Source organism: Sceloporus occidentalis, unplaced genomic scaffold, assembly GCF_023333645.1.
Source record: "Sceloporus occidentalis isolate IW3139 unplaced genomic scaffold, rSceOcc1.0.p SCAF_17, whole genome shotgun sequence".
Classification (NCBI taxonomy): domain Eukaryota; kingdom Metazoa; phylum Chordata; class Lepidosauria; order Squamata; family Phrynosomatidae; genus Sceloporus; species Sceloporus occidentalis.
The window spans coordinates 11,344,127-11,357,385 of record NW_028316997.1 but is presented as its reverse complement, the minus strand read 5'-3'; the positions used below and the strand labels follow the sequence as shown (position 1 = coordinate 11,357,385).

The 13,259-nt window shown below is 41.2% G+C and overlaps 1 protein-coding gene across 1 annotated transcript in view; it reads left to right on the top strand.

Moving 5' to 3' along the window:
* The window catches only part of LOC149302850 (RNA helicase Mov10l1-like), a 39,496-nt gene that overhangs the window by 8,015 nt on the left and 18,222 nt on the right, over positions 1-13,259 (top strand). The window contains exons 5-13 of the mRNA XM_089482020.1: positions 5,211-5,354; positions 5,517-6,089; positions 6,543-6,734; positions 7,670-7,781; positions 8,381-8,558; positions 8,675-8,745; positions 9,274-9,365; positions 11,396-11,454; positions 12,681-12,793. Of these exons, the coding sequence (XP_089338146.1) occupies positions 5,211-5,354; positions 5,517-6,089; positions 6,543-6,734; positions 7,670-7,781; positions 8,381-8,558; positions 8,675-8,745; positions 9,274-9,365; positions 11,396-11,454; positions 12,681-12,793 (1,534 nt within the window). The remainder of the gene's footprint in view (positions 1-5,210; positions 5,355-5,516; positions 6,090-6,542; positions 6,735-7,669; positions 7,782-8,380; positions 8,559-8,674; positions 8,746-9,273; positions 9,366-11,395; positions 11,455-12,680; positions 12,794-13,259) is intronic.

Below are 13,259 nucleotides of genomic sequence, written 5' to 3'. Positions count from 1 at the left end.
GTTGCAGCCCTAGTTCAGTCTGAAGAGGTTGGTCTATTCTCCACCTCCTTTTTTCGGGCTCTGTCGTTCGGCCTTTCCCCGGCTCCAATGATTTTCACCAAGGACGTCGTCTTGACAGCTTTGCTTAGATCCCAAGGCTTTAACTTCCGTACCTAGAGGTTTTTTGTTTTTTTTTGTGAAAGCCTCTTCCACAAACATCCTTGGTCTCCATTTGTCAAAAATTATGTCAGCGTTTGTAATCAGTTATATTCTGAATCTAGAGATATTATATCTCACCCCAAGTACGCTTTGATCTGTAGAAATGGATTCCAGGAAGTAGATATTTTTTCTCCCCGGTGTCAAAGCCTCATAAGATATTCCATAAGAGCCACAATGCTTCTAGGTTTTCTGGTCGCTCTTCTGCTATTCCAGCAGTTTGTTTCTGAGGTCTTGTGACAGAAGTCTTTTGTAATAGTTGTCTACGAAGCCCCAAATTCTTGCAGGTGGTATAGCTGCCCGTTCATCATGCAAAGTCTTTGGTCATCGTCCATAAACATCCATTGAGATCTCCACAGAGTGGCTCGATGATATTAAGGTCAGGAGACTGTGATGGCCGCTCCAGAACCTTCACTTCTTTCTGCTGTAACCACTGGAGGGTCAACTTGGCCTTGTGCTTAAGGTCATTGTCATGCTGGAAAGTCCAAGAGTGTCCCATGCACCGCTCTCGTGCTGAAGAATGCAAATTGTCTGCATTCCTCTTGCCCTCAATTTTTACAGCCTTTAGAGCTCACCCCCCCCCCCCCCCAAAAAAAAACAATAAAATATCTGTGAGCCACTGTTGGATACACCATGCTTCACAGCGGGGATAGTATTCTTTTCGCTATAGGCCTTGTTGACCGCTCTACAAATATCGGGCAAATTGTAACGCTGCTTTTTTTTGTGGCTTCTTCCTGTCAACTCGACCATGCAGCTCATTTTTGTTCAAGTATCTTATTGTGCTCCATGAAACAGTCTTTTTCCAGAGCAGCCAGTATTTCTTGTGATTACCTGTGGGTTTTTCTTTGTATCACGAACAATTCTCCTGGTAGTTGTGGCTGAAATCTTTCTTGGTCTATCTGACCTTGGCTTGGTATAAAGAGATCCTCAAATTTTCCACTTCTTAATATATGATTGACAGTACTGATTGGCATTTTCAAGGCTTTGGATTTCTTTATAAAGTTCCATTACCTTGTTACGCAGTTCTTTTGACGGTTCCTTTCTGCTCCCCATGGCTTAGTATCTAGCCTGCTCAGTGCATCCACATAAGAGCTAACAAACTCACTGACTATTTATACACAAATGCTACTTGCAATTTAACCCCTTAAGGACAATGTTAAACCCATTGAAAATAATGCATTTTGAGTCCGAACATGTACGGGCTTTGTCATTAAGGGGTTAAAAAACCACAGATGGGAGAAATGAACCTGTAACTGCCATTTTAACCTGTGTCTGTAACAAGGTCATACATTCAAGGCCAAACATTCAATGGTAGGTGAACTTTTGATTAGGGCCATTTGTGTGGCATCTGATCATTATGATTTAAAAAGAAGCCAAACAACTATGTGATAAATGGCTTCATATGATCACCACCCTTAAATAAAAGGCTGTTTCTTTGCATGATCAGACACATTTTCGAAATCAATGCCAACATTTCACAATTTCTGCCAGGGTATGCAAACTTTTGAGCAAAACTGTAGATGCTTCAGCCCCCCCCCCCCCATAACCACAACTTAAAGGGTGGGAGAACTTCAAGCTGTTTTATGTGCGCCCAAGGTGTTCCTCCATTCCACAAGAGCAACGGCTGCCTCATGGGCCGCAATTGGGGATTATTCTAGCTCTGTGCCCGAATAATCTGAATTTTATTAAAGACAGGAGGCGAATATTTTGCATATCTTCCTTTACTTAGACCTCACAGCAGCAAAGGAGAAAAAACAATGTAAACAAATAACCAATCAGAGACAGTCCTAGCATATATAAGTCCCATTCAGCAAGACTGCCTCCTCTTCCTTTGGTATGGAACCGAACGCAGAAGACGAAACTTGAAAACTGGAACGAGGAGATCATAGAGAAAAACCACACAGGAAACTTCAGTCCAAGCCTGACCATCCACAACTGGAATTCCTGGACACAGGTCTTCCGGACGCACCGCAGCAGAGAACGGATTACGCTGAAACAGAGAGAAAAACCATAACAGTATCTGGAGATGGGACCGCATGTAAAATATACAATCATAAGCGCGGTACAATCTTAAAATCTCTAAAAATAAATTAAATATAAATTCTACACATAATAATAGACAAAAAAACACCAGAAAAGGAGTTCTAAGAAAAACATTCCGGGTCAGGGAAAGATGGGTGGGAAAAATATTCGCCTCCTGTCTTTAATAAAATTCAGATTATTCGGGCACAGAGCTAGAATAATCCCCAATTTTATAGCGTGACAGGAGGCTCATATTTTGCATTTTTAACGCTTAGAAAAAAGAGAATCCGCCGCATGATCAACTGGGTGACAATAGAAACGACGAAAGGTAGATTCCCTGGACCAATCGGCCGCACGCATGATATCTTGCAACGAACTGCCCATCTGGAAAGCTTGAGCGGCTGCGGCACCTCTAACCGAATGAGCACCAAACAGAGGGTCCACTCCTGCAAGAGAGAGAACCCAACGGATCCACCGTGCTAAGGTGGGCGAAGAGACCGGGCGATACGGGCTTGCATAAGAAATTAACAGTTGGGGTGCCCTAAAAACTCTGTGAACTGCAGTTCTATCAAGATAAGCTTGAAGACAACGAACAACACAGAGAAGGGGTTCCGAAGGGAAAAAAGGGTAAGAGACGGAACTCGAAAGTGACTTAGTACGACGCGAAATTTGAAAACAAACGCCATCCGGAGAAAAAGTCAACGAATTAAAATCCAATGCCCGGACATCGGAAACTCTGCGAAATGAAACCAAACACAAAAGAGTGGTAAGTTTAGCGGATAAGTGCCGCATCGAAAGTTCCGAATTATCCGCCCAGGACTTGAACAAGTTTAGCACCAGGGAGACGTCCCAGAAATGGGAATACCGAGGAGCAGGGGGTCTAGAAAGACGCATCCCTCGCAAAAGACGGCAAATCAAGGGGTCCCTACCGATCGGAAGACCTGATATGGGAACGTGAGCAGCCGAGATGGCAGAGCGGGTCACGTTGATGGTACGGTACGATTTTCCTTGGGAAAAAAGTGCCGACAAAAAGTTGATAACGTCCGTCACAGGGGCTGTAAAGGGATCACCTTGTTGAGCCATACACCAGCTACTCCACTTGTTCCAAGCGGAGGAGTAGGCGCGTCTAGTACCGGGAGCCCAGGATTCGCGGAGTAGGTCTCTAGCTGAGTCTGATAGGCCTGGTAGATTCCAGGAACCCCTGAAATCGACCATGCCACCAGAGAAAGACGATGATCGACCACCAGAGGGTGTGGGGAGTCCTCCGGGTCTCGAAGGAGAAAAGTACTCCACGGAAGGATGAGGGGATCTCTGTAGGACATTTCCAATAGAGCCGGGAACCAGGGTTGAGCTGGCCACAGGGGCGAAACTAACACAAGGGAAATCACCTGTCGTCGCACTTGGTGGATCACGCGAGAGAGCATTGAAAAAGGAGGGAACGCATAAGAACCCGTCTGAGGCCAGGTCTGAGAGAAAGCGTCCGTCGCTGTTGCTTCCGGATCCGGAAGCCAACTGAAGAAGGATGGAAGTTGGAAGTTCCATCTGGACGCGAAGAGATCCACTGAGAGTGGACCCCGACGAAGAGCGATTCTCGAGAAAACATGCCTGTCTAGCATCCAGTCGCTGGCATCTCTCCAGGATCGGGAGAACCAATCTGCTGTCAAGTTGCTCGCTCCCGGAAGGTACTCCGCTGACAGAGAGATTTGCCTGTGAAGACAGAACTGAAAGAGGTCCCTGGTCAGATTGGATAGACGTTTCGACCGAGCTCCACCGAGACGGTTGATATAGCGCACCGCGGACACATTGTCCATGCGCAGTAAAATGGAACAATGAGAAAGGTCCTTGGAAAAACTGCGGACCGCAAAAGATCCGGCTATAAGTTCCAAGCAATTGATGTGTAAGTGACGCTCGTCCCGTGACCAGCGGCCTCCGGTTGCGGAATCTGCGCAAGAGGCGCCCCAGCCCCACAGACTGGCGTCTGATTCCAAGACAAAGTCTGGTAATAAAATTTAAATAATAGCAGTGCATGAAAAAGTGGGTAGCAAATGTCTCAGAAGACAAAACAGCACACAAAGATCACCCACTAGACAAATAAAAGAAATGTGACTGACCTGCGTGAGGAGCAGCAAAGGAAGAGGAGGCAGTCTTGCTGAATGGGACTTATATATGCTAGGACTGTCTCTGATTGGTTATTTGTTTACATTGTTTTTTCTCCTTTGCTGCTGTGAGGTCTAAGTAAAGGAAGATATGCAAAATATGAGCCTCCTGTCACGCTATAAAATTGGTCATCTCTCCATACGTTCTCTAAACGTTACAAGCTCAACATCCTGGCCCCTGTGGAGGTTGCTTTTGGACATAAAGGCTTGCAGGCAGTGGTTAATCATTCTAAAACACGCTAACTTTTCTGGCTTTCTACATCCCTATGACTTGCTGCCACTTGGCGCATGGGAGGAAAAACAAGTTTTTCTTAACGCAAATTTAATTTCTCTGACTCCAATATGTAGCAATTGATTCCTTATCTTAATAAAATGTTTGTATTGAATGTGTGTTGGCTTTTTACTTTCTGTGGGTTAGTGTAGGCTGTATAGCCTGTAGAAGAGGGAGGAGGAGGAACAGTGTGCCATTTAACTCTTAATTTTTTATTTTCTTCAGTATATTTGTCGTGATGCGCATTTAGTTTGACTATAAGAGTAAATCAGAAATCGGAAAGGGGAGTTAAATGCACAAAAAATTCAAGGTTCTAGAGTGTAGTGTACCTTTTAGAAAGAATGTGTTAAGCTGACACGAGTTATTTGTTGTTATTTAACAGATTTCTATGTATTGTTTCCAACCATTTTCTTTACCGGTACAGCCACAACAAATAAACATGTTGGCGGGGTGCTCATTCCCTTTCAAAAATGATATAGTTCAGCTAGAAGCTTAGGTATGAAAATATGGGTAACTGTCGGCAAACAATATGAAAATATAACATGCATTTATTTTTGTGTCTGCAGATTATCTGCTTCTAAAGACGTGAACGGCCAAGACCAGTACTCTGCTACATTGATGATGAACAAAGGGGGTTTGGAGATTTCCAGAATGACTAACTTCGGTGTGATAAAACAAGGCCATAGCAGAACAATAAAGATTTGCATAGAGTACGTTTAATTCATTTTGTAAATGCTGATTAACTGTGTAAACCTCTTGCACCTTGAGATTTTTTTTTCTTCTATGTACTTTATGCGATTAAAATGTTATTGTATGTAAGTATTGATATTACTGTAGAGTATTGCACTGTTTTCTAAATTGTTTTGTTTTAGGAATAAAGGAGCTGAAACACAATACCTAGTCGCTTGCAAAGTTGCAGGTTGGGAAAAGGAAAACAGATTCAGGTTTGAAATGTGTCTCCCTCCATCTGGGACTGATGTGTCCTCACCACAAACACTTTGTTGCACATCTCAGCCTCAAAAGTCACTTGATGTAACTGCTTGTTCTACTCAAGACACGTTATATGAAGCTAATTGTGCTGATCTAGCAGAAAAAAAAACTTTAAGCACTAGGTTTGGTCACTGCAATGTGCCTTGTGCAGCTATGCCTTCAACAGGTCAGTATTACAGATATATTAATAAGGCTTCTCCTATAAGCACTTTGTTGGGCAAATCATTATTCTATAAAAACGTGGAGGCATCTCGGGACAATACTCTTGGCGCTCTCAAAAATCTCACAGTGCACAAGGAGCTTTCATTTACACCCAGCATGATTGCTTGCCCCAGAGATAATGACTCGGAAAAAGACCTTGTGGAAACGGAACCAAGTTCCAGCCGAGGCAGTAATGAGGCAATGGTGATTCACCCTGGGGTGATGGAATTCATAGAGATCACTTGTGACGCAAGGTAAGATTTCGAAAACAGATTTGCTTTGCTTTTATAGTTTAAATGTGCCTTGGCTTGTATCAAGTAATATTTCAAGCCTTTATTTGTATTAACCCAAACATTTTGAAACGAAAGGCGAGTTGTTTGGCTTCGTGTGGCTTTCAACCAGTCATAAAACTCTTCAATTCAAATTGTGTTTAGTAAACTAATATGCAGATGAGAAGAGATATATTGCAGCGACCCCAATTGACAAAACAAAGTATCACCTTGTAAAGTTTTTACTTGTACTTCTTAGCATGTCATATTTCATAAAAAAATTAGCTTGGGCAGTGTAAAATTAGCAACAGGTAGTGTGTATGCATTAAGTATAAACTGGCCCCATAGACATCTGCCTTGTTTTGGTTGTGCATAGGGGTTTGTTAGTCTTGTCCTTCTGTAGCATTAGTGATGACTTTTCTCTTTTTCTCCACCAAGAAATCCAGGTCGCTGCAAAGAGTTGGTATTGTTCTTTTTCATTGACTTTGTGATTGGACGTTACCTTGAAGCAAAGATTGAAAGTGAGGAAGAAGCAATATTGTTAACTCCCACCGAAGTAACCTCTAGACAGAATAAAAGTCTGACAGAATCAACACTTACCAAAACAGTTCTGGCTGCACCACCAAGAAAGTATGCCATTTTAGTCTGAGATATATATATATATATCTCAAATTATACACATTTTAATAATAAGATGCCAATAGCTTTGTGTATCTGTACCATGCCTTTTTCTAATTTTTAGAAACCAATATCAGCAATTTGTTTTTTAAAAAAACAAAAAGGAATAAGGAATTGACTACATTTACTTAACTGCTGAAAAAGAAGCAATGGTTCTAAGCTGTGTTGATCTACTTCCTTAGCATCTCGGCAGTGCAGTCTGCCAAGTAGCGGGGAGCTGCTATTTGAGTAAACAAATGCTATTTCCGAGTTGAAGCACCACCACCAAGATTTGCTTTTATTAATTTTCTGCCTGACAGGCACTTATAGATCTCACATCATTCACATAACGGAGACAGACACCCAAACTTCTATTGTTCGTTATTATAATTCACAGCGCTCGCAGACCTATACAAAGAACCACAAAACTTAATCGGAGATGGGCAATTGCACTGATTTTAACCGAGGCACTCGCACAAGAACACAACTGGTGCACCTCACAGACATAACTTTATAGTATTCAAATATTCACACTAATCACAACACTCGCAAGAGCAGAACACGCACAGACCAGCACTCACAATTCAGACACTTACAAAAACACAACTCTGTACAAGCAAAAAAACTCGGGTACTCGCTTAATGTCCTCTGGACATCAGTACCGTTCCCAGCTACTGACTTCTCTTAAGTCTAAGGTCTGGTGTGACCCTGAATCCTTCCAGTCAACAGTGGTGTCCATGCTTCATCCTGACACGCAGTGCAGGCACTCATGCCACCTGTCATGATGAGACTGACATGGTTGCTACTGGTGACTTCAATAACTAGTGGGTGGTGGAAAGGGCTTGAAGTGCCAGATGTGGCCCATAGGCCATATATCTGATGTTTTTATTTTGGTTTGATTAATTTAGGTCCAGAAGACAGCTTCCAAGTTTTTTACCAAGCTATCCCATACCAGACAGGCTTAGGAAATGTGTGGAACATGATATGGATGTATTGGCATTAGAACCTTGCTTAGGAGAGGTAAGAGTTTTGTAAAAGTATAGCATTGGATCTTCCTAAAGTATAAAACTGGCAGTAAGTTGTTTCCCACACTGAAAGAGAAAAAAGTAATCTAAAGTGTTTGCTGGGTCTAAAATCAATCCAAATTGATAAGCAACTGAGAAAATTAGAAACTTTCATTAACATTAAAATGCACGTGTTTAGCTGATTGTATATAGCTAAAAAGGTCAGTCTACCAATACCATGGAAATGTGTAAATGTTTTGTGTGTAATTGAATCAAATCTAATGAAAGTAACATGCTCAATGATAAAATTTGCAAGAGTTATGGTTTCAGCTGACCAATTTCACTAAGAGAGGACTTTGGCAAGTTTCTTTTTCAAGATGGGCGAAGCTAACACTGTGTAAGCTGATGACTTTTACATCAGCCTTATTTAGCTCCTCACGAAAGAAGCTGTGAGGGTTTGCTCTTCAGAGCTGCACAAAGAAGTGAGGTAAAATGACAACACCCACAAACTCCTACTTTAATCATTTCTTAATATATATGTGTATTTTTTTTCTTTCTACAAACCACAAGTCCTGTTATATATTGATGCAATCTAATTTTTTTGGTTTATCTCAGGTGCTTAATTTATCCAATTATAAAAAGAAAATGTCAACTTTGCTGTGGCTGGAGGACATTCACATGGAGATAGAAATGCAAGAGTTCAGCCTGAGCGGGGTTTGTTTACAGAAGCATGGAGGATACCTTGTACTGGAGGTCCCAGGGCTGGCAGAGGGAAGACCCTCCTTATATCCAGGTAAGTATGCTTCTAAACAAAATGTGATGGGGGGGGTTACTCAGGATCTCAATAGGGGTTTGGCACATTTTAGATCCATACCAAAGTAAATTTTAAAAATTGTTTCTTGGTTACAGGTGACAAAATTATTCTGAAATATCAAGCTTATGCCACACCTGTGATAGAATTTGTTGGTACAGTTTTTGAAGTAAGTGACCATGCATTTTCAAGACAACTCTTGTCAAAAATGTTTTCAAACAATATACCTCTCCACTGTAGCTTATTGGTTGGTGTCTCAATTTTACTTACTGTGCTTGATCCATTTAGACACCGCACCTAAAAACTGACACAGTAGTTTAGCGATTCACCATATTTAGTCATGTGTTTAGACCAAATGGTAGAAGCTTTTTAGAAGTGTTTTAGACTACATGGCATTATTAGCTTCCTTCTCCCCTCAACTGAATCCTGTTTTAAATTAAATGAATAGAGGGTAAGTGTGTGCTGACTGTAGTAGCATGGACAGCTCTGCAACAAGCAAGCTTCTCTTTTAATCTATAATGGAGTATATCACTTGTAGATTGGTCCTTGTTTTCTTTAATATATTTTGATGACAATGGTTGTCAGTTGAAGCAAAAGCTCAAGTATGCACAGCAGTTTTCCCCAGCTTTTTAAACCCCTAGTAAATGTTTTGAGGCAGACACCATTGAATTTAATGAAAATCATTTGCTCTCTTCAGATACATGAGGAGGATGTCGCACTTCGAGTGAACTCTGACTTTGAGCAGTCCTACAACTTTGAGCCAATGGATGTGGAATTCACATTGAACAGGTAACTTATCAAACTCCATAAAAACAAATTGTCAAAATAACAAATTAAGTGAGAGTGATCAGAGGTCTGCACTGCACTTACATTGAATTCAGCAGGTGGAGAAGTAACAGGGGAACGCTCAATAAAAAGCTTAGTATTTACATTGGTATACGGTTGTGCAGTGAAATCTTAGTAAAACTGGAATATTTACAATAATCTATTTGTAGTGGGATTGCAAATGTTACCCATTTGTTCTTCTCTTCTGACAATACTCCTGCCATAATAAAAGAAATAGACAACACTGACCCTTCTGGGAGCAGTCTCAGGTTTAGAGTAATTTAGCATCATAGAATATGTTGAGTCACTTCTGCTTTGGGGAGAAGTATGGCTGGAACAGCTGTCTGGAGTAAAGCAAAAGTTTGGATTGTTGGGGTTTATTTAAATAAAGTATGCATCACATATTTAATTCAGCCTACTGACAAGCAGTATCCCGAATATGATTTATTTTTTTGTCCCTTCAACGATGCCCACGCATGAACATGATTTACGTCCAGTGCTTACTCCCCTGACTGCAGTGTTAGATATGTAAATAAGTCTGCTGGTCCTTCACCAAACGACACCATAGTGCAAAACATGCAACGGAAACATGCAAAACATGTAACGGAAACATCTAGCTGCCTTAACGACCAATGACATGCCAGGGACGTCGCGCAAAAGCGGCCAGTTAATGACCATTGACATGCCTGGCGCATAATGGCATTAAACAAGCTTAGAACTAGCTTAGATCTCCAATCACTGTCTTCACCAAACTGGTGTTGCTGAATTGCCTCGATATCGAGGCATTCAGCAACACTGAGATCGGCATCAGGGGCCATGTCTGGCCCCTCCCCGGGGCGTCAACGCTGTATGGCGGCGGACATCCATTTTAAAAGAGTTGATCACCTCCTAAGCTTCAATGGTGTCACTGAAACTCATCAATACCGAATATTCACCCCAGGACGCTCCAAAGAGCAATCACAAGCACCACTGTACTTTAGAGATGTTGCTGTTTGACAGTGACATATACCAGGAGCTGTACATCAATACCTGAATTCCAATTTATGTGATAAATCACTACCACAAAGTTTGACAATTAGTGCATGGAAAAGGTTGAAATACCTTGGGAAGTCTAGTTTTTTCAAAAATATATATAGTTTTGATGGGGTAAATTGCATTGGAACTCTCTGCCAGAGGAAGTGGTAATGGTAAACTCAATAAAAGCAATAATATTACAAGTTATGGATATTAGATTAATAGGGACAGAACGTTGATCCAGGGATTTATTGTGATTGCCATATTTGGAGTCGGGAAGGAATTTTCCCCCTGGTATGGGACAATTGGCATCTGCTTCATAAGGGTTTTTTGCCTTCCTCTGGATCAACACAGTAGGGACACAATATGTATATAGGTTGAACTTGATGGACTTTGGTCTTTTTTCAACCTTATGAACTATGTTACTATGTTACTATGCATTGGCCAGCTTCAAAGATACCCGAAATAGCACATGGCAGCAGAATGACCAGTCTTGGGGGGAAAAAACGAGTATGCGTGATTGAGGGAATCAATGAGTATCTGTGAATGAGTATATGATTGAGTGAATGTGTGTGACAGCATGGATATGTAAGTGGGGGGCATGGCACAGGGAGGCTGTAAGTGATGTGCAGACCCCATCCTGCAGGGCAGCATTTTATCTTTGCTGGCAGCATCAGTACACAAGGGGGCAGCTAGCCAGGTTTTGGCACATATTGGCTGTTTGTGCATGATAGGAGTGTGATTGCTATATTAAATACATATATATATGATCAGCAATCGCACTCCTATCATGCCCAGGCATACCCAGCATGTACTGGCTGACCTGGCATGATAGGATTGTGATTGCTAACAGCAAACAGAATTTTCGGTTTTGGTCCAGAATTTTCATTATGGTGCATCCCTACTAACTGCTCTTAAGAATCCATTGCATTAAATAGTTGGATTTGAGATATGTGACTATTCTGCCTTTATGTTCACAGAACAGCGAGCAGAAGATGCCAGTTTGCTGTTGAACAGGCAGAAAACATAGGGCAAAGAGGTGAGTAATTATTTGCTGGTTGTGCAGAAATATGAGGGTCTGATGACCTTCCAGTGGCTGGTTGATTTATTTATATTTTTATATCAGGAGTCAAGCAAGTAAGTATGTTCCCTTACTGGTTGATTGTAGCCTCACTTCTATACCAAAAACCGTTGGCTCATATCCACTCTTCAGTAGTGATAAAGAGTGAGAAGGAAGAACATCAATATCATTGATGGTGGACAGTGCAAAAAAAACGTTCTCATCCACAGTCGTTTAGGTAGATAGTTCATCTACTTTTGATCGCCACTATAAATAATCTTTAGACGGATTTTCTTTCGTATAAGAGAGCACCGTATTGCTGGTAATGTTAACAGTACAATACCGATGAGCAGTCTTTATTTGCATGAGATAGTCTGCTTATTTGTAGAAAATAAGCTCGTTTGTACATCCCATCTGCTGTTCTTATTGAGTTTGATGTTTACTGCTTATCTGCAGTTATTGTTCTAGGTCAGATAATTAAACAAAACATTTGTTTGCAGTTTCTTTACATTCTCACTCATAGTAATGTAATATCCCAAAACAGAGGGCTAGAAAAACTACACACTTAAACGTTAAACACTCTGAACTGACCTATCATCTGTTGTCTGGGTGCTAAAGTGCTCTTGCCAGGAGGGTACAAGCTCCTGTGCAGCCTGTCACTGGGTACACAAGCCCATGTAGCATAGAGGGGAAAAAGAAGTTAAGGGCAGTGAAGCAAGAGAAAGGAGACAGCCAATCAAAGCACATTCTGTTACTTAAAGCTCTCCCACTCTTGCAAGGGTGCAGATGGGCACTGGGAGGAAGGAACAGTTGACTTTGCACTGGGCTAATCAGGCAATATATACCTGCTGTTGAGCCGGCACCTCTCTGCTAGTGTGACAGTCCATCATGTTAGTCCAGAGCCCACAGGCAGCAATTTTCACAACCGTTCAGCTGCTCAAGCTGCTACAAATAAAGTATGTCTTCTAATGATATAGGCTTGGGGCCCTGGAGAAATTGCTAAGTGACGCTGTTTTGGTTGTTCCCCACTTACCATTCTTTTAACTATTTTGTAGTGCTAGATATTTTATTGGGAAAAGTTTACTGAACTACAATGGCTGAGAGACATTATAAGTAATCGTGATTTGGAGTATAATATGAGACATCAGCTGGCTTCTTATGAATTTTTTTCTGTATAATGCACGCTGTCTATATTTGTCCCTTAGTGTTGTTTCCGGAGACCCTGGTATTGCAGTCTCCACAAGTTGTCACTACAGGGAACAGTGATCAGGATTGTTCTGACCGATCAGAACAGACTCTAAGCCAACAAGAAAATCAGGTAAATTTAATTTAGTGCACAATAACTCATGAGTGACATTGTATGGAACAATTTAAATGATTGTATAGTCTGCTCACTAAGTTCCTGAAACCCTGGATGACTATAATCTTAAGTAAACATGGCTGTGAAACCCATGACTGAACATGAAGAACTAACCGATCCACAGCTATTAGAAAACAAACCCACTGGGATTCAACAAAATGTTTTTTTTTCTATAAGTATAATCCCCCGTAAGCAGAACAAAGTGATTTTTTTTTTTTTCTGTTCTAGCGCCATTATTAAAATGTTTCAGGGACAGTGATTTTCTTGTTCAGAGATTTCACGTGGCTGAATTGTTTTCTTGCTTGGTTGCTTAGAGCCATGCTATTAACATAAATGAAATAGAGATTACATTGCAATGTGTGTGTATTTTTTCATAATGTTTCGCATATCTCCGTTTTTCTGACCCAATAATATATGACCGATT